General features: G+C 41.5%; 3 protein-coding genes across 5 annotated transcripts; 2 read left to right on the forward strand and 1 right to left on the reverse strand.

Annotated features, from left to right (window-relative positions):
* The first annotated feature begins 57 nt into the window (after nt 1-57).
* Nucleotides 58-3,580, forward strand: clp1 (cleavage factor polyribonucleotide kinase subunit 1). Its single transcript, XM_026999325.2, has 6 exons — nt 58-157; nt 594-871; nt 980-1,087; nt 1,207-1,326; nt 2,147-2,284; nt 2,629-3,580. The coding sequence occupies exons 2-6, from the start codon at nt 596-598 to the stop codon at nt 3,316-3,318; spliced, it is 1,332 nt and encodes a 443-aa protein (XP_026855126.1). The 5' UTR covers nt 58-157; nt 594-595; the 3' UTR covers nt 3,319-3,580.
* Nucleotides 3,581-3,665: 85 nt separating this feature from the next.
* zdhhc5b (zinc finger DHHC-type palmitoyltransferase 5b) lies at nt 3,666-17,276 on the forward strand. 3 transcript variants are annotated; one of them, XM_026999312.2, is made up of 13 exons: nt 3,666-4,233; nt 5,590-6,959; nt 7,051-7,172; nt 7,470-7,627; nt 7,760-7,932; nt 8,385-8,487; nt 8,585-8,676; nt 8,768-8,882; nt 11,532-11,640; nt 11,741-11,847; nt 13,772-14,526; nt 14,875-14,897; nt 15,408-15,494. In XM_026999312.2, the coding sequence occupies exons 2-12, from the start codon at nt 6,823-6,825 to the stop codon at nt 14,894-14,896; spliced, it is 1,893 nt and encodes a 630-aa protein (XP_026855113.2). In that variant the 5' UTR covers nt 3,666-4,233; nt 5,590-6,822; the 3' UTR covers nt 14,897; nt 15,408-15,494. The 3 variants fall into 3 exon arrangements, with proteins under 3 accessions (XP_026855113.2, XP_026855112.2, XP_035388122.1); XM_026999311.2 differs by lacking the exon at nt 14,875-14,897 and having other exon boundaries at nt 15,408-17,276; XM_035532229.1 differs by lacking the exons at nt 13,772-14,526; nt 14,875-14,897 and having other exon boundaries at nt 15,408-15,514.
* tmx2a (thioredoxin-related transmembrane protein 2a) lies at nt 17,004-19,714 on the reverse strand. The gene is made up of 8 exons (XM_026999336.2): nt 19,428-19,714; nt 19,167-19,227; nt 18,551-18,664; nt 18,348-18,424; nt 18,137-18,243; nt 17,983-18,048; nt 17,762-17,891; nt 17,004-17,687 (listed from the first exon to the last, which is right to left on the reverse strand). Exons 1-8 carry the CDS (start codon nt 19,614-19,616, stop codon nt 17,514-17,516), a joined length of 918 nt encoding a protein of 305 aa, XP_026855137.1. The 5' UTR covers nt 19,617-19,714; the 3' UTR covers nt 17,004-17,513.
* Nucleotides 19,715-19,719: the final 5 nt, after the last annotated feature.

Consider the following 19,719-nt stretch of genomic DNA (forward strand, 5'->3'; position numbering starts at 1 on the left):
GCTGTGGTACTAAGTATACGTTTTGCACGTATTAGTATGGCTTTCTGACGAGGTTTCACGTCTCATCGGCATGTTATGATGACGTCATTACTACGAGACGAAGTTGCCTGTCCAGTGGTGGGTGATTTAAAGCGGGGCCACGTTTGGAGTGCTTAAAGTAAGCCGTATTAGATTACCCATATTACACCTAAGATTTAAAAATATGTAATTGCTAAATAACGCGTTGCAATTGTTCCACGGAGGATAACATCCATAGCCATAGCTCACACTAAGTTAGCTAGTTTGCCAATTATATTGAAGGCACTTGGTCAGTAGAACTAACGTTAACTGCCTAGCTACAAGTTCACAATTAACTATATAGTCACATTTGATAGATATTACACATTAGTATTGGTTAAGTAACGTTACCACTCTTTACAGAATAGTAGCTAACTATAACAGCGCTTCGAGTTCAAATGTAGGGTGAGTAATCGTAAATTGGTGGAACAAATAGCTAATTAAGATAGCTAGTTGGCCAGAATTAGCGTTAGTTAAAAAGTCGTACTTCTTAATATTGCATGTGATAACGATATTTTGTTTACCGTCACTTATAGTTATGACCACAGAAGTGCCCGAGAAGTCGGGCGAGGAAAGTCTGAGCTCTGGGGGAGGCGTAGGGAGCGCAGGGACGCGTTTCGATTTGGATAAGGAAACCGAACTGCGCTTCGAGGTGGAGGCTGGAGAGCGAGTCCAGCTGGAGCTCCTGTCTGGTTTGGCCGAGGTGTTCGGCTCAGAACTGAACAGAAACAAGAAGTATACGTTCGGGCCAGGCTCCAAGATCGCCGTGTTTACATGGCAGGGATGCAGTTTGTCGCTCATGGGCAAAACAGAGGTGGGGATGTCACGAAGACCTTGCTAACGGCATCAGTGACGATATGCTTGATAAAAACGGCGTGCAGTCAAACACGTAAATATAATTAATGATTCTGACTGTCTATAGGTTGCGTATGTCTCCAAAGAAACACCTATGCTGCTCTATCTGAACGCACATGCTGCTCTAGAGCAAATGAGACGACAAGCTGAGAGAGATAATGAAAGAGGGCCACGGGTGTGTCACCACTGCCATACACACGTCTCAGTTACATTCTTTACTTGTATGCCATGTTACGTAGCAGGTGTATAGTGACAGTCTTGTTATAGCTGTGCATTTGTTTTGTATTTGTGCAGGTCATGGTGGTAGGCCCAACTGATGTAGGGAAGACCACTGTGTGTCGGCTGCTGTTGAACTATGCAGTGAGGCTGGGCAGAAGGCCCACGTTGGTGGAGCTGGATGTTGGCCAAAGCAGCGTAAGAGAATATGATCTGCAAACTCCTAGCCACTCTGTTACCAATCTTGATTTTGACATTTTATGCACTTGGCAGATGCTCTTATCCAGAGCAACTTCCAGTTTTCAGTAATTTTAGGGTAGTGGTAGCTCAGTAGTTAAAGTACTGGACTAGAAATAAGAAGGTTGTCGTTTCAACCCCACCAGTGCCAAGTTGCCACTGTTGGGACCCTAAGCAAGGCCCTTAACCCTTAATTGCTCAAGATGTATTCAGTCATAATTGTAAGTCGCTTTGGATAAAAGTGGAAGCTAAACTCTGTTGATGTACACGTCTTTGTGCTGCTTCACTAGTGTTAAAGAATCTGAGTTTTGGTTTACCCCTTGGACTGTTGCTTGTGTATATTGTGTTTATTACTCTTTGTGTAGCTTTGTCTGTAGTCTGCTTCATTTTGTGTTCATTATTGTATATTAGTCACACCAGCTGTAGGGTTGGTAACCAATTTTTGGTGGGTATGGATCTTTGTATATGTGCTTTGTGGTTAGTAAGAGAGTTATGAAAAAGATTGTATTGTTTTTTCTGTTGGGCCAGGTAAGATTCACTTCAGATTGTTTGTTTTCAGAATTGGCTGACCTGACCTCTGTACTGTTTTGCAATATACCCATCTACATATGCCATTCTTTGTCTCTGTTCATGTTTATTATTGGTTTATCCCATATACTTCAACTGTTTACAAATGTACCCATCCACCACTACCACTTTTTGCTGCGGCTCAACCTGTACGGGGTCGTAACAATGACAAGGTTTTTTTGTTTTTGTATATTTTTTATTGCAATGTGTTCAGGTGTCTGTTCCTGGGACTATGTCAGCGCTGTGCATTGAGCGCCCGGCAGATGTAGAGGAAGGCTTCTCTGTGCAGGCTCCCCTGGTCTTTCATTTTGGCTCCACGACACCAGGGACCAACATCAAACTCTATAATAAGGTTTAAAAAAAAAACAAAAAAAAAAACACTTGACACCCTTTGACGCATCAGTGCTTCACAGTTCTTTTACCTATATGGCAAAAATAATTTCTGGTTATTTAATAGAAAGATTAAATTATAGGATAAGGTTTGAGTGTCAATTACACCAAATGCTCAGCATAAAGTGGAACATCTGGTGTATATTAAAACTGAAGACATTTATAACAGTAATATTACATACCAACTAGAGCAAGAGAATGATTTAAGAAAATAATATATTCCCCAAGTTAGGCCAGTAGAGGTAACATTTGTGGAAATGCATTGTTCTTTAATACCCTTTCCTGCTGCTCTGTTTGCATGCATAGCTGACGTCCTGTCTTGCGGAGGTATTCTCCCAGCGCTGTGAGGTGAACCGCAGGGCTAGCGTGGGAGGCTGCATCATCAACACCTGCGGCTGGGTGAAGGGCTCGGGCTACCAGGCACTGGTCCACTGTGCCTCGGCCTTCCAGGTGGATGTGGTGCTGGTGCTTGACCAGGAGCGCCTCTACAATGAGCTGAAGCGTGACCTGCCTCATTTTGTGCGCGTCGTCCTTCTGCCCAAGTCGGGTGGCGTGGTAGAGCGATCCAAGGACTGCCGGCGCGAGACACGCGATGAGAAAATCCGAGAGTACTTCTACGGCTTTCGTGGTGCCTCCTTCTATCCACATGCCTTTGACGTGCGTTTCTCGGATGTGCGCATCTATAAGATCGGCGCGCCCTCCATCCCGGACTCGTGCCTACCACTGGGCATGTCTCAGGACGACACGCAGCTGAAGCTGGTGCCTGTTAGTCCTGGGCGGGACCTGACGCACCACGTACTCAGTGTCAGCTGTGCGGAGGATGAGGGTGATGGGCCACGCAGCAGGGGCATCCTGGAGAGCCCCGTGTGCGGGTTTATTGTGGTCACGGCCGTGGACACTCAGGCTCAGGTGATGACTGTCCTCTCCCCAGCACCCAGGCCGCTTCCTCGGCACACCCTGCTCATCATGGACATTCGATTCATTGACCTCAAATAGAGGATTGAAGAGAAGGGTGGGTGGATGTTTGGTGAAAATGGGTAAATGTGGGAAAAAAAGGACTGGGTCCACATGAGGTCATGTCAGTTTAAACCAACAAGTAAGCAAATGGAGATGTCTGCACTTGATTTCCCTCAAGCAGGATACATTTGCTTTCTTTAAATTTGTATTTTAACTAATTTTGTAGAAATATTATTTTGAAACAAATTGATATTTGCAGTGTCCTTACACAAAATAAACAGTTTGACGTTGTTTGAGGTTATTTGACAATAGTAATTTGTAGTTAATGTTTTGTTTTGTTAAATGTTACAAGCGTAAATATAATTTTATATACTGTTAGAAATTAACCCCCTCTTTTAAACTGAAGTGTTTGGAAATTATAATGCAGGTCAGATTGGAATATAGCTAAATATGTGAATCGAAATCAAGTTATCGGTCATAGCTAGTAACCTAGGGTACTCTGGAAGTCTTATTATGGTTTGACTGGACTTTTTCCTAATTTGTTCAGACACAGTATTTAAGTACTATGCGACAAACTTTCAGTGCCTGTAACAGCAACGGTGAGGAATCATTCAGCGGTATCTGAATAAATGTTACAGAATGCGGCATAAATTAGCGGATGTCTTGTTGGTACGGCTAATGTTCGCTCGCTAGCATCTACGATAAACTACCTTAAATATTTTAATGTTGGGATAAGCGGAAGAAAGTCACTGCACTGCAGTGCATCCACATCTTCATGGCTAGTTGTCTATTTTTAGCTTTCATGAATGAGCACAACGAGAGGATTTAAACGTCCATGCCTCTTCCTCGTATCCATCTAATACAAGACTCAAGCTGGCCTAGCTGCCTTCACACTAGCTTCGAGCTGGTGACCCGATGGACACACACGCCAAATCAACGCACGACACCTTGAAGGTAATATTCTCAAGCTTAGTGTTAACCATATCGACACTTTATTGCTCTTTCCAAACAAACAGAAAACTACAAGAATAAAAACAGGCAATCAAACTAGCTAGATAGCTATTTAGCAGTTAGTAATTTTTGAATTGTAAGCGAGCGAGCTAGTTTTTTAGGAAGGCCGTTTTTTTGACGTGCTTTGACAAACTTTTCAGGTATATGAAGCTCCCAAGATCAGTAGCGTTATTTGACGAAGTCTAACTAGCTAACCTAGCTGGCCAGCTAGCATAGCTAATCTTTATAGAGTTTTGCTGAAGTTAAGAGACTCCGGGACGGTAAATTATGGGAACTGTTTATTTTATAGAAATTAGATCACTGTAATTGAACGTTACCTAATGTTATAGGAAATTATTCGCGTAACGTAGCTATCTAGCTAACAATCATAATTTGCTTTTGTAGTTAGCAGTTAGTTAACCAGGAATTCAACTAAGGTAGCTAGCAAGCCTAACTCTAGCTACTTGGATTATACTGTAAGATTCCATGTCTGTGGGTAGTCTGTTGAGCTCTTAATTCTCGACCTGACACCTTTCTCTTTCTTCTGTTTTTTAAACATACATTTGTCCTTGTACCGTTAGCTAACCTTAACTACTTAACTAGCTAGCTACATGGTTATCTACACTACACCAAGAAGACTTGAGATTTTCTCATAGCAATTTGTCAGTCCTTGCGGTATTACATATAATTGAGGTTCATTATCATAATTGAAAACGATTATGTCGCTAGTCAAAAGAGATACTTTTGTGTTCAACGTGCTAGTGTCAATGATTGACAGACTTTCATTCACAACCACCTGAGAACTAAACAGTGAGTGAGTGAATGACAGAAAGAACTGTCATGTTTGAGTTTTGTGTTTTTTAAAATTATTTATTTATTTATTTATTTCTGAGTGACTGAAGGACATATTTTAGTGATCCCTGTGACAGCAAAATTGAAGGAATAGTGCAGCTAATTAGGAAGGGCCACAGAGGTGAAAAAAGACATTCACAGAGATAAGAGAATGGAGAGAGTTGATAGGCACACCCTTTTCCTGGTGAGTCAGATGTGACAACAGGAAGAAGAGGAATGATCAAGTTTCAGCATGTTTTGTACACACATTGCTGCGAAGGTTGTGTGATCTTACAATTTCTCATGTGTTGTGGAATGTTTCTGCCCACATTTGAGCACCCAGTGCTGTTTTGGAGTAAAACAAATGTACACCTAGACAGTGTCTTTTCATTTTGATAATGTAGTGCAGAGATGAAGTCAGTCAATAAATGTTTTGATCAGTTGATGCCTTAGTGTCTTCTAATGTGCAATTTTCTCTCCTTCTCCAAGGTACAACTTCTTGGCTGCTGGTAGGACATTGAGAGGGAAAAGAAGACGTTCAAGAGGTGCACAGTTGTTTGATATCTGTCTGCTTCAAACAGCAATGGACTTGATGAGCTGTAATAAAGGACTAAAATGTTTTTGGTTGATATTTCACCTGGATGCTGCAACACACAAGCTCAACACGATGGACACACGCACAGGCGTGGGAGTTGTGTGTGGACACATAGCCCTCTGAAGGACCTCTCTGCTGGACCTAAACATACTCATGTGGATACAGAAAAACCCAAGTACTCTTGCAGTTGTTACCTGGGAAATACTCAAGTACTCGTTCAATTTTTACCTTTTTTCCCCCTTAATTTTCATGAACGAGTTAAGTTTTTGCTCTAAGCGCTGAACATTCTGATCACTGTTGGCGTGAAACATGAGCTCTCATTTAGGCCAGAAGTTCGCAAGTGCGCCATTTTGTTCTTAATCTTTGTAATTAAAATCTTTTATTAGACAGGCAGTCTGTCCCTGTGGGTATCGGGACTAGTCCTGAAGAAACTGTGGCAGAGTTTCTTTACATTGTTTCTATCGTTTCATTTTCTGTTTGCTTCATTATTTTTGTATACCCTTCAAGTGCCACTTGTCTTTTTCTTTCCGACTTCTCTATGTTGACTCATTCACTCATGTTCACTTGAAGTTTGGGTACTTTGAAACATGTGCGTTGTGGCTCAGTAGGAGTACTGCAAGTTAGCTAACTGGGCTTCCTGCATCACCTACTGCCTCTGCTGCTGTTTTTCTTTTGTCTCTTTCCCTGTCCCTAAAACATGGGGCTTATTGGCAATTTGCACTGAAAAGCTTGGCTTTCACTTGAATTTTCCTTTCTTGACCAAACATTGTCACACTCACATACATTTATTTTTGATGGATCTATAGATATTTTGTTTTGTATATATTATTAGTTTTTATATATATATATACACACACACACGCATGTATGTCATTTAATATACATAAGCACGTGCACTATGTTGGGCAAACTCTGGCTGAAATTGTTTCTTGAGTTTAAAGACCTTTTGTTTGTGAGTTAATTATATTTATACAACTAAGATACCAGTTTCCTTTTTCCGCCCTGTTGTGACACGGGAGATTGCTGTACTTTTACAATGACAACGCCTTCCTCCTGGAGCTCAGTTGAAGGACAGAGGTTCTCTCTCTGACCTTTCCACCCATTTGTACTTTCCTGACTACTCTCCAATGCCAGCAGGTATTAGCATGGGTGGGGCTCTTGGAGACCCCTCCCCTTCCCGCCCATTCCGTCCCAGTCGCTATGTGCCTGTCTCTGCAGCAACAACCTTCCTTGTTGGGTCCACAACACTCTTCCTCTGCTTCACGTGAGGCTCAAATGTTTACACTCATACAAAGCATTTTATCTTGACTCGTTCTCATGAGAAGTGTGACGTGAGAGTGTCTTTCTCTCTGTAGCTGTCCATGGCTAGCCGAGCGTTTCTCTTCCTCCATTCCTCTATACAACATTGTGGTCTTCCTCTTCACACTGGCCAACTTTTGCATGGCCACTTTTATGGACCCTGGAGTCTTTCCCAGAGGTAAACACTGTATCTCTGTCAAAACAAGAAGAGCTTTCCCACTTCAGCCACAAAGATCCACAACACTGTACAGTTTTGCGTTAGGAAATGGGAATCGCACCTGATTCAACTCCATTAAGGGTTTGATTACTGATCAATTAAGTGAGTAGGTAGAGCAGTGAATTCACTAAACTGTACAGTGCTGTGATAATTCATGTTTACAGACACTCTGATCTAAACACTGTTCTTTATTATTTTTGTGCATTATTCTTATTGATATTAGTTTAACACGTGTAACTGTGTGTTTGTTTAATGCAGCTGAGGAAGATGAGGATAAGGAGGATGATTTCCGGGCTCCGCTCTATAAGACGGTTGAGGTGAGGGGGATTCAGGTGCGCATGAAATGGTGCTCCACCTGCCGCTTTTACAGACCTCCCCGATGCTCACACTGCTCCGTGTGTGACAACTGTGTGGAGGTACACAAATGCATACATAGACACACTTACACACACACAGATACACCCATTCAGTTTTTGTCTGTTCCCTTCAAATTGCTATATACTGGGTTGATATCTGTGTTCCCCTGTGCCTGCTGTGATGCTGTGCAGGAATTTGATCATCACTGTCCATGGGTGAACAACTGCATTGGCAGGCGGAACTACCGCTATTTCTTCCTCTTCCTGTTGTCCCTCACCACTCACATAATGGGAGTGTTTGGATTCAGCCTGGTCTTCGTCCTCAACAACACTACACAGCTCAACGAAGTCCACTCGGGAGTTACGTATCCTTTGAACGCTATCATAACATTTGAAAGTTGTTACTGCAGCACCAGGTTATAGAGCCAGTACAATTGGTTAGCACTTTTTATTTAATTTTTAAATGTATGCTGAAAGTTACTACAGGCACAGGTGCCATTTACTGAATTCTGTCGGAGCAGGCTGTTTTTGCTCTGTGCCCATCACATTTACTGAGCTTTTTCCCCTCGAATACACCTAAAAGCTCCTTGATTGTCCTTTTCACTGCGAACATTCAGCTCCCTGCATGGACAACATAAGTGGCATTTACTTTGCGTTTTCAACAAATATTTAGTTTCTGCCAACTTAGCCTAACATTGTTTTGGTAATGATCATCTAGTTCAGACTTCCCAAACATTTTGACATAAAACGTTAGATGTATACCAAATAAAGCTGTCAGAAACAGTATTCTAAAATCTGTCCTGAACGCTTACCTCAGTATGGCAGTCATGTGTGTAGCTGGTCTGTTTTTCATCCCAGTAGCAGGCCTAACTGGCTTCCACATTGTACTGGTGGCCCGGGGGAGGACTACCAATGAACAGGTGCGTATCTGTTAGAAGAGTTGCAGTAAGGGTTACAGTTTGTTGACATTTGAAATTATCTAAATTCTTTCTCTCCTCATCCTTTGTTTATCTCCAGGTTACAGGGAAGTTCAGAGGCGGAGTTAACCCCTTTACACATGGATGCTGCAAAAATGTGTCTCATGTGCTCTGCAGCTCCCAGGCCCCCAGGTTTAAACTACAGCTTTTTTGCAGTCACCATATAGACTGTAGGGAGCTCTGCATAATCCTGACCTAGTGGTCCGTGTGTGTGTGAGTGTAGGTACATGGGACGGTTGCGATACACTCAGACCCTTCAGGTCCAGCCTCCATTTCTGCGGCCTCCACTCTCAGAAACACAGCTTGCTGCTAAAGTCCTGGACAATGGAATCCAGCAGGTAAACACATTCACACACATGCACTGCCACACACACATACATACGTTTGTTTTGCCTGTTTGTTTTGTCTTGTCAGGCTGAACCTATTGAAGTCCACAATTCCTCTGTCTTAGGCTACATTCACACCAAGGTGATATGACTAAAATCTGATTTTTAGTCATAATGTGTCACAGATCTGTTTTTTTTAGGCCTGTATGAACACAAATATGATCTTTTCAAATCAGATTTGATTCACTTTCGTATGTGGTCCTAGATGGGGTATATATCTGATTGAGGCTATGCAGCATGAATGAGAATAATCAGAATCAGATCAGAATCTCTGTGCTTAGTGCTGCATTGTCAGCCAGCACCGGCTGTTCAGCAAAACAACAATGGTGGAGAGCAACAGCAGTGAATCCAGTAGCTGTGAAAACAGAAAAAACTAGCCACCTAGACTTTTTTCACATTCTCAACCTGATCATGCACAACTGAAAAACTGTTTGCCATACTTCAGAATGCAGAGCATACGTGAGCTACATGCATGTCCATTTTGCTGGTTTTAATACCGTGAATCATGATGATTTTTGTTGTTGGTGACTGTTATATTGCAGATATTTGTTGCACTGGTTACCTCAGGGCCTGTAACGGTGAGCGGTAAGGATGCGGACGCATGTGCGGAGGAGCGAGATTTATTGAGGGCAAATCCAAAATCAGAGTCGTTAGAACAGTCCAGGGTCATAGAGCCGACACGGAGAGTATGGGGATACATGAATAAACAAACACAAGAGTACACGAAAGCAAACGGGAATCAGGCTATAACAAAAGACTAGGGAAAATTCGTGCTAAGGCTAGGAGAACAAACTTTCAAAATATACATACACGGATTTAAATGCATGAACTAAACGAGGACAGGTGTTGAAAATCCAACGATGGGAGGAGAAAACAAAACTATGAAACGGAACTAAACACAAGACAGGGAAAACACTGAACATGGAACTTGGGAGGGACTGATCGTGACAGGGCCTTCACAGTAAATGCTGGAAACATGTAGATTCATAAGGGAAAATAGTTTATTTGCAGCTATGATTGGCCACCGGAGAGAACAGCATGCGAGGACACACTGTATCATTCTCTGACACTTCATACAGTCCTTGTGGAGGTGTAAAACTTGGGTGAGAAAATGGGCCTCAGATAGTCTAGACAGTTGATGGTGATTCATTAGAAATAAGGTAGTGTCTCTTCTTGCCAAGTGGTGCAATTACAATGAGTAGTCATCTTGCTAGAATGTGTATAGTACAGAGGAAAATGCAGAAAGTAACAGTGATGCAGGTGACTCATGCAAAAATGAATCATTGTGCGCATGCATGCGGTTTCAGAGGACAGATACCGGTCACTTGCAGTTATGAATGTGAATCACCAAGCCGAACTGAGCAAAAATTGGAATTGAACAGTGGCTTGTAATGTACAGTTTCCATTGCATGCTTTTTTTTATTATTTAACATCTCATTGCTAGTTAATGTTGACATCCTGCACCACAGGCTCTTGTAATGGGATCTTTTTGCATTGTTCCTCATCATTATAAATCTTATTCTGTGACACATAGGTAATTTTGTGTAAGTGTAATTACCAAGTACTTTGTTTAATAAAAAGTTAATAACTTAAGTTATTCACAAATTTTTGAAATATGTGTGACAGGAATATACACTGAATGGCCACCTGCCGTTTCACTGTTTGAGCTTCTGTGTATGGAAATTAGACACATGACCCTGGAGTGCAGCATAAAATCAGTTGAGCAAGTTTCCATGGATCAGTTTCCATGTGATTAGAATGGAAAAATTACGCAATCTGAGCAACTGTGAATGAGGCATGGTCATCAGTGCTAGACTAGCCAGGTCCAGTAATTCTAAAACTGTCCACCTTGTATGGTTTTCTTGTGCAACGGTGGTGTGATTGAGGAAAACCTCCATCACAAGGGGATCCTGTGGTCATAAACAACTCCTCAACAAAAGGGGTCAGAGGAGGATGTCAAGAATCATTCTGATAAACAGGTGGTGCACAGTCAAGCTAATTACAGCAGAATAAAATGCTGGTACTACAGCTAACATGTCAAAAATCACAGCAACTAAACTAAACCAGAAAGCAACTAAACAGAGGTGTTGCCGTGGGAACCGTGATGCCAGGGAGGGGCGAACGTGACACAGCTGTTTAACCTATGGCAGAAGGACATTTTCAGAAGGACAATGCACCATGCTACAAGGGTTGTATAGTACTGGATAGGTTCCAGGAGCATGATAGTGACATTTCCTTGCTTCCCTGGGCTTAACAGTCCCCAGATCTTAATCCTTATAGAGCATCTCTAAAATGAGGTGGAACAGGCTTTTCAGAGCATGTCAGTATGTTCATCTAATTTGCAACAACTGCAAGATGCTATCCTGTCCACATGGGCCAAGATTCCTGCAGAACGATTTCAACACCTAGTGTACCTACCACAATAAATTGTTGTGGTTCTGAAGGCCAAAGGAGGTCCAACGAGCTACTAGATGGGTGTCTCCAAAAAGTGGCCGTTCAGTATATAAATACGTGAACTGGGGGATCTTGATGATGTTATTGGAATTTGAATATCAATATGCATAAATTTGGGGGGGGGGTGTGTGCATGGGTGTATTTCAGTCTAAGAGCAGTTTAGAGGGCATGGAAAGCCAGTCTACAGATGCTGAACCTCCGCCACCACCTAAACCAGAGCACAGATACCAAGGGCTGCCTCACACACACAATGAAGGTGAACTTGCATGCGCGCACACACAATCCAGTAATTAAACCAAACTCATAAATGTTGCAGTTTTACTTGATATCCTCTGTTCATAATTTCACCCAATCAGAGAGCAGCCTGCTGACTGAAGCACCACCCACACCTTCGTTATATAAATATCGACAAGCTTATAGCAGTCCAGAAAAAAACCATAAAGCCTTAACACATTCCACAAAGGTAAGGAGGTATCCTGACACAAATGCATGACAACCAGAAAAAAACATCAGTAAAAAACATAAAAATCGTCAAGGTGGACAACACCATTAAAGTGATGGATTTGTCATTATATGGATATGTGTACGTGTGTGTGTGCGTGTGTGTGTGTGTCTCATATATATATATATATATATATATATATATATATATTATATATAAAAAGCAAAAACACAATGCAAATCTATTCAACTCCCTTAATTTGGATTACAAATGATGTTTAACACTGCACGGATTGTTTTAGCCAGTATCTTTCTTGTAAATCATTGTGCTTTTAAAATGCATTTGCAAAGTCAAAAATCATTATTTGTCAGCAAATCTTTAAAATAAAAAAAATTTAAGTAAATTTAAATATTTAGCCCCTTTGGAACCACCTTTTGCCACAACATCGGCTTTAAATTCACTGGGGTATAGTTGGATTCTTGATTTTATTGAAGTCTGGACTTTAACCACTCCTGTGTTGCTTTGGCTTTGCAGTTTGGGTCATTGTCCTACTGACAGGTTGTGGTACTGCCAGGCTTTCTAGCAGACTGAAGCTGGGTGTCATGCACCATCTCCCTGTATTTAGCATGATCCATTCAGTCTTCATTTTTAACTAGATGCCCAGTCCCTACTGGGGAAAAGCAACCTCACAACATGATGCTGCAACCTCCATATAGAATTAAATTGACTGAAATTATAATTCTAATTAATTTTAATTATATTGTTGAAAATAGCGTTGGACATTGGCCACTAGCGTCCATTTTTTCTCATCTGACCACAAATCTTTATCCCTAGTTGCATCACTGATGCTTTCTAGCAAACTCCAGCTATGCTTTGATGTGGCTTTTATTCAGTAATGGCTTCCAATAGCCACCATTCCATACAGGCCAATTGTATGATATCATTGGCTGTATGATATCACCTTCACTCCAGTCTCATCCACTGAATTCTGACCTCTTTAGTCTTGGTGTGTCTGAATTTTGAAGGATACATCTAAAAACGTCACACTTTTCAGTTTTTTATTTATTAAAAAATTTGAAAACCATGTATCATTTTCTTTTCACTTCACAATTACTTGCTACTTTGTGTTCGTTTATCACATAAAATCCCAATAAAATACATTTAAGTTTGTAGGTGTAACATGAAAAAATGTGGAAAAGTTCAAAGGGTATGAATACTTTTTCAAGGCCCTGTAAATACTAAAGCCAATATCATTTTTCATTTATCAATTTTTGTCAAAAATATTTTTGTACATAATATCAATATCACTAACTTAAATTAAAGGGTCGGCCTTCATTTCACTGCGCGTTATACTGTGTATGACTATGTATGTGACAAATAAATGAAACTTGAACTTTTAAAATAAAATGACACAGCACAAAATATCAGTGTTATTTGTAATCCAAATGAATCTGAACATTTTTAGGAAGTTGAAGATTTTATCAAGTTTCTTTACGTACGTACATACATACATATACAGCTTGCTTGTGTGTATACATTGTGTGTGTGCCCATAGTTCTGTGTCCATAGTTCTCTTGCTGTGTAAGTTTTGCTCTGTGGTTGTACTGCCTCATCCTGTGCTCATTCCTATCAATGTGTTCTTCTTGGTCTTTGCTGTGGTATAGAGTCCAGCCTCCCCCTTTCTTTTCCTGCTCCTTTGATTAACATGATGTGAAACAGGCAACTTAGGCCTCTGTGTGCTCCTCAGGTCCTCAGTGCTTTGGATATGATGAGAGGTCATGTATGAACCCATGTGTGTTTGATGGCAAAAATTGGCTTACTTTAAGAATGTTTCACATCATCTTTAATCTCCTCAGTGTTACTACTGCATTTGGAATGTGTGGTATTCTCTCTCTCTCTCTCTCTCTCTCTCTCTCTCTATCTCTCTCTCTCCTCTCTCTCTCAGATGACTCAGGGGGAAAGTTTGGTGGAGTCCCCCTCCATTGCTCTCTCTTCTGGGCGTCCCAGCTACCGATCAGACCCCAGTCTATCAGGCCGGGGGGGTGTAGGATGGCGAGTGGGAGGTGGAGGGGAAGGGGGCAGAGCAGGCTCGGGAGGGCTGGGTGGGGCCTCAACAATGGGTGGGAGGTCTTATCCCTCCTTCACAGACACTCTCCTCCAATCAACAGCAGTCTCCTGTTCCTCTAGCATCCGCTCTGCACACACAGCCCACAATGCCCTGGGACCCCTCCTCTCAGAGGGAACAACCTCTACCAGTTATAAGAGCCTGGCCAATCAGACGCGAAATGGCAGCTTGTCCTATGACAGCCTGCTAACACCCTCAGAGAGTCCAGAGTTTGAATCTGCTGCTCCTGAGCTGTCTCCGTCCAGGCCACAGCCCTCACACTCACTCAGCACCACCCCACTGGGGCCACCCCTAATGGGTTACTCCTCCCCTTTCCTGTCTGCTCAGCAGAGGGAGGGCTCTCTCCAGGCCTGCCCTGCCCCCCTAAGACCCTCCCCCAACAGACCTTTTCTGCACCCCACAAGCCCACCCCCTTCCCGAGCTCCTCCCTTGTCACCTTGTGCTCGCTCATTGGGCTCCCCACCTTCTGGTCCCGCCCCTGGCAACAACCCCCTGGGCAAATCGCTGTCCTACACAGGTGAAGGCGAGTTACAGCAACACCCAACTAACACAGGTGGCGGGACTTCCATGCCAAAGTGAGTAATGGGCACAGTTCTCAGCCGTTCCAACATTCTGTCCCCAAACACTCACATCGTCTTGAATGATGGCAAAGCTCAATGTCTTTGCTAAGGTTTGGTATGCTGTTACATTTCTTCGAGTTAGTTTTTCTCCGTGTTCAGTAATGCGATACCCTTTCCTAACACACCATTTCCTCTCTGCTCCTGACTCTTCTTCGTTTGTCAGTGTCTTGTTGTTACTTATGTTCTGGGTTCATCTTCTGGGTTGTTCCTCCTCCTGTGCTCCTCTGTTCTCTTTTTTGGCCTGCTCTCTTCCACTCTTCCTCTTCTGCTCTTCCTCACTTCTTCTGCCTTGTCGCCATTAAGGATGACTCTGTCTCTGTGCTAAGGTTCGTCTCTATTTGTGCACTACGTTGGTGTCTCACTAAATGGTGTGTGTGTGTGTGTGTGTGTGTGTTTGTTTATTTTTTTATAATAAATGCATGTGTTGCACTCTAGGTCACTGTAGGGGCTGGTGATACAGCATGAAATCATTACATTGATCGTCACAACATTGATGTCATTTAGTGAAGATACTCTGACATAAATGCACATGAGAAAGCTAGCACAGGCCTGTTTATACAAATAATTATACTCAGTTTGATTAGCAAGAGTATTTTAAAAATGCACCTCATTTGATGAGGTAATGCTCAATAAAACTATGACCTAATTGATAGTTAAGGGAAAGAGAATGTTTAAGATACATTGTAATGACATGATATTTAAAATGTCTTACCCTAGATCATTTCAAATGTCTGTTTGTATCGCCATCGTTCTTTACAGGATTCTTGTTCTTTACAGGCATTTTGAGTATTTGAGTTAATTTGTGGGCATATTCCTTTTTCCTTCCAACCAATCAGCTCTACCACTAGGCAAAGCCTGGCCAATCTCAGCACCCATGCACAAAAACCTGGGGGAGGGGTGAAGAAAGTGACTGGTGTCGGCGGAACGACCTATGAGATTTCCATATGAATGGCTGGCACCTGATCCACAGGATTCACTCTGCAGACCTGTCCCTTCTGGGAGGACAGACAGAGAGCAGTTCAAGCAGATAAGCCAAAATAAATAAATAAATAAATAAAAGTACAAAGGCTTCATGGAAATTGTGACAGAAGACTTTAACAGTTAGATTCAACAATTAACCAGTCTGAGAGGAAGAACGTGAAGAATGTGGATGGGTGAAGAAGAGGCCTACTGGCCTTGGTTTCTCAATCTCCATATGGTACATCAATCTTCACAAATTCTTTTACATATTTAAACAATCATTACCAGTTTTAAATCTGTGGAACTGTTGGATCTCTGGAGGCTGGTTTTGTTCCTTGCCGACCTTATATGTGATATTGTGAAATTGCAACCAGCTGCTGGCTAATGACTGATGGCCCATAGAAATGGAAATCACAGAACTCTTGCAAGAAAACCTCAATTGCTATGAATGACTGTTACTCAGCCCACAGCCTCCATCTTGACTTCTGTTTTAATTTGTCTTTTTTTACTTTCTTTATTTCTAAATATTGTTTTATACAGGTACAGATACAATATATCATAAGAATTATTGAATTACTGTTTGATAGGAATGCAAGCCAATTATAGTAGCAAATAGGCATGTGAGGTCTGACCACTTTGGGGGTGAAGCTCTTTGTTGGATGTATTTGATGGCTGCATCAGCCAGTCAGAACCTGAACTTGGATTCTTAGCCAAAGAGACAAGTCTGGACCATGTTTTGACTGTCAGTATACTTGACAAATAGGAGTGAAATGTAATCTATAAATTATTAGAGCACAATTTTCATTGTGACTGAAGGCAATAGGAGTATCTGAATGCTGAAGAGCAATTGTGCAAGATGAATGGCTGCATCATTTGTTTCCTGTCCATTCACCAAACAAGAGCTATGATCCTTTTCACATGGCCTAGGCTGCCAGTCCCAGGAGAATAAGAGCTGGTCTGAGCACATGCTGGGTATACAGAACCCCAGAGACTGGGGATTGAGATAAGCAACTCTTTGTCAATCGATTGTATTTTTTATTTTATTTTTTTTAATGGGCAGTTGTTTCTGTCAAGAGCCAGAGTACGAGTATGCAGATAGATGGTCATTAGTGCCCTTAAGGTCTGAAAACTCAGTTTGGAGTGAGAGGGTGGATGTGTGTGTGTGTGTGTGTGTGTGTGTGTGTGTGTGTGTGTGTGTGTGTGTGTGTGAGTGAGAAAGAAAGAAAGAGACCGGAAAAGAGATTGGCATACTTTTTGATGTCTATAAAACTTTTACAGGTGAACATTCCAACTTTTACCTTGTTCAGAGACTCTGCTTAGCATCTGCCTTTATGTGTGTGTGTGTGCGCGCAGAGAAGGAGAGTGGAAGAGTGAAGATTTGAGTGGGCAGGTGTATATGAACATTCATGCTTAGCTTTGAGATGTGAGTACCAGTGACTGGTTTATGTAAGATATAAAGAGCTTATGCAGTGTCATACGAAAGTATTTTTATTAATGATCTTTTGTCATTTCCAACATGGCCTTATGAAGCCTTTTTAACTGTATTTTGGGTTCTGAAGAGTTCTACCTGCATGCCTGTTAACAGAACACAAGATGGAATGACAGGAAGGAGAGGAGAGATGGATGTATTGAGTTCTGTGGGTGGAGATTTTCTACCCTTCTGTATTCTTTTAATTCTGGTGAAACTGGGTCATGTGAGCTGACACATTTCCAACAGAACAATAAATAATACTGCAACACTGAAATCATACTGAGTGTTCTCCTTATTCTATTTGTACTACTAATTTTCTCCTTATGCTTCTTTTATTGCTGATTTTGGAGTTGCAACGCTGTGGAGCCTACATTCATGTGTTAAAGTACAACAAAGAATATTTACTTTCAACAGACATCAAGATAAGTAGGCCTCTTAAGGCACACCAGACTTTAAAACATAAACAGTATTTAGTCTTCAAACAATCAACACTACAGGGAGTTCTCTCCATTTATTTGTCCTTCTTGCTCTCTGCTTCCTGCTGCAGTGGGCTGATTGGTTGTTTTCCATTAGGGTGCTCCTGTGGGAGGGACCCCAGCTCCTCTATCTTCTCATTACGCCCCTTACTGAGCTTTTTACATTTCTCAAATATTTCATTCAGGTTGAACTCACGAATGATGTTTTCCTGCAGAAACATACAAAGGGCTATGTGAAGACCAATTGCTATCTACCCACCAGGGATGTACTTTGTCAACTCACCTCCATGAAGGCCCAACTCACTGCCCTTCCCTTTTTGTCCACTTGAGGGCGGCGTACCAGCTCTCGCCCACCTTGCAGGAGCAACAGAGAGGGCAGTTGCTTGGAGAGAGGGGATGCGCTAACCTTATACCTAAACAGAGGACCTGCAGATGTCAATGGGCTGGATCAAAACTCTGAGAACTGCTTAAATCTATTTTTTTTTTGCCCAAAATATGGTTTACCTCTCTGCAACAGCTGTATACTGTCCAATATCTATTTTTCCAAATTTGAGTCCACAGCAGTTATACCTGCCAGAAGGACCAACTGTTAGGAATATGTGTAAACCTCTGCAGTGAACTTAAATTATACATATAAAAATATCTGCACTTTTCTTACTTCATTGAAAGTTCAGCAAAAACGGATGCAAAACATTGACACTCTGGAGACCAGTTGGCATAGAACTCAACAAGCCATGTTACTCGACTGTCCCTCTCCAGTTCCTCCTATCACATCATAATTATATTGCTGTGTACTATAATTCCATAGAAAAGGACATGAAAATTTCTATAGTTAAATGACTTAGTATGGTGCTATGATATGTACTTACCTCTATGGTTTTGTCATTGAAGTATTTAATGTACTCTGGGCCCATGTACATAGGAGGCTTACATGTTATCAGGAACACTGTAGTTAGAGAGGGGGAAATTCCTGTAAATAACATTTACATATGGTACACACACACACACACAAACATATATAGTGTGTCGGTGTATGACTAAGCATTTGTAGTGTATATGATTGTTTATTTACCAACACACAGTGTAAGGTAGAGGAGGCCGAGTCTCAAGTCCACTCTGAAGAACAGCACCACATTAGCCACCTTGCTGAAGAGGAAAATGTTTCCCATATGCTGTTCCAGAGTTACTGATGACAGTGGTGAAAACAACTTCAGAAAACTGTGCATATTAATTACACATGTCATAAGTAATATGAATCAGAACACTTTTAACCTTCCAAAAAGAGAAAACTAAACAATACAAACTCATAACTAAGAATAAGCCAAATCCTTATATTCTTTACCTGTATGTGCTTTGTCTGGCAGTAAATATATCAAAAATGATTTAGTTAGGGGGATCAAAAATATTATTTGTATTATTTTTGCATTAACATTCAGTAATTAAGTGTCTGGATCATTTGTAAATATGAAGTGTAGTTCATTATAAATGTAATTATAAATTCATTATAGATGCACATCCTTCACAAATGTTGCAGTAGAAATAAAATATTATATGCCATGCCCTGGCTTATAGACGTATAATGCTTTTCAGTAACTACTGTCTTTCATATTTCATAGTCGGTGCCAACTTAATATGCTTGTGCGTGTGTGTGTATGTGACAGAGATGAAAGACAGTGGCAGATCCGTACCTGCTCTGCGGTTCTTCATCATGACAATAGCGCTGAGAAACATGAGGATCTCCACTTCCCTCTAAAAATCATTGCATGCGGTGAACAGAACTCAAATGCATGGCCTTTAAATGTATCAGTTTACTCAGTATTAGCCTAATGATAATGATATACAAGTGAAGACTTTTATATAAACTTCAAGATAAAATAATTTAGCGAAGGCACGGTATATCCTAAGAGAAACAGAATCTGTAACAAACTGAGCGCTATGAAGCAACTAACCCAATCAAAGTCGCACGAGTTGCCGTCTTCCCTTTGCGAGGGTAGGTGTTCACACAAACCTGGGCATTTCCGAACAACAAGGAACGCGATCGATAGAAGAAATGATAATGTATAGTATGGGCGCAGGAGCCACATATAAATTTGTGGCAGGTGATAAAAGAATGTAAAGAGTCCAGTGATTAAGCCCATGATTAGCTAAGTTATATAAATGTCAGAAGACTGGGAAACTGCGCACAAGAGCGAAGGAAACGGACAGAGAGCTACTCAGAAATAGCACAGCGACAGCTGTCGA

This window comes from Electrophorus electricus, chromosome 12 (genome assembly GCF_013358815.1).
Source record: "Electrophorus electricus isolate fEleEle1 chromosome 12, fEleEle1.pri, whole genome shotgun sequence".
Classification (NCBI taxonomy): domain Eukaryota; kingdom Metazoa; phylum Chordata; class Actinopteri; order Gymnotiformes; family Gymnotidae; genus Electrophorus; species Electrophorus electricus.

Bases quoted from the DNA above. Each gene is read 5' to 3' on its own strand.
- clp1 (XM_026999325.2), top strand. From the start codon at position 596: ATGACCACAGAAGTGCCCGAGAAGTCGGGCGAGGAAAGTCTGAGCTCT. The intron at 1,088-1,206 runs GTGTGTCACCAC...GTATTTGTGCAG, and splicing joins ATAATGAAAGAGGGCCACGG to GTCATGGTGGTAGGCCCAAC. The intron at 2,285-2,628 runs GTTTAAAAAAAA...TTGCATGCATAG, and splicing joins ACATCAAACTCTATAATAAG to CTGACGTCCTGTCTTGCGGA.
- zdhhc5b (XM_026999311.2), top strand. From the start codon at position 6,823: ATGCCAGCAGGTATTAGCATGGGTGGGGCTCTTGGAGACCCCTCCCCT. The intron at 8,488-8,584 runs GTGCGTATCTGT...GTTTATCTCCAG, and splicing joins GGAGGACTACCAATGAACAG to GTTACAGGGAAGTTCAGAGG. The intron at 8,677-8,767 runs GTTTAAACTACA...GTGTGAGTGTAG, and splicing joins TGCAGCTCCCAGGCCCCCAG to GTACATGGGACGGTTGCGAT.
- tmx2a (XM_026999336.2), bottom strand. From the start codon at position 19,616: ATGGGCTTAATCACTGGACTCTTTACATTCTTTTATCACCTGCCACAA. The intron at 18,425-18,550 runs GTAAATAAACAA...CTCTAACTACAG, and splicing joins CTACCTTACACTGTGTGTTG to TGTTCCTGATAACATGTAAG. The intron at 17,892-17,982 runs GTAAACCATATT...TCCTCTGTTTAG, and splicing joins TATACAGCTGTTGCAGAGAG to GTATAAGGTTAGCGCATCCC.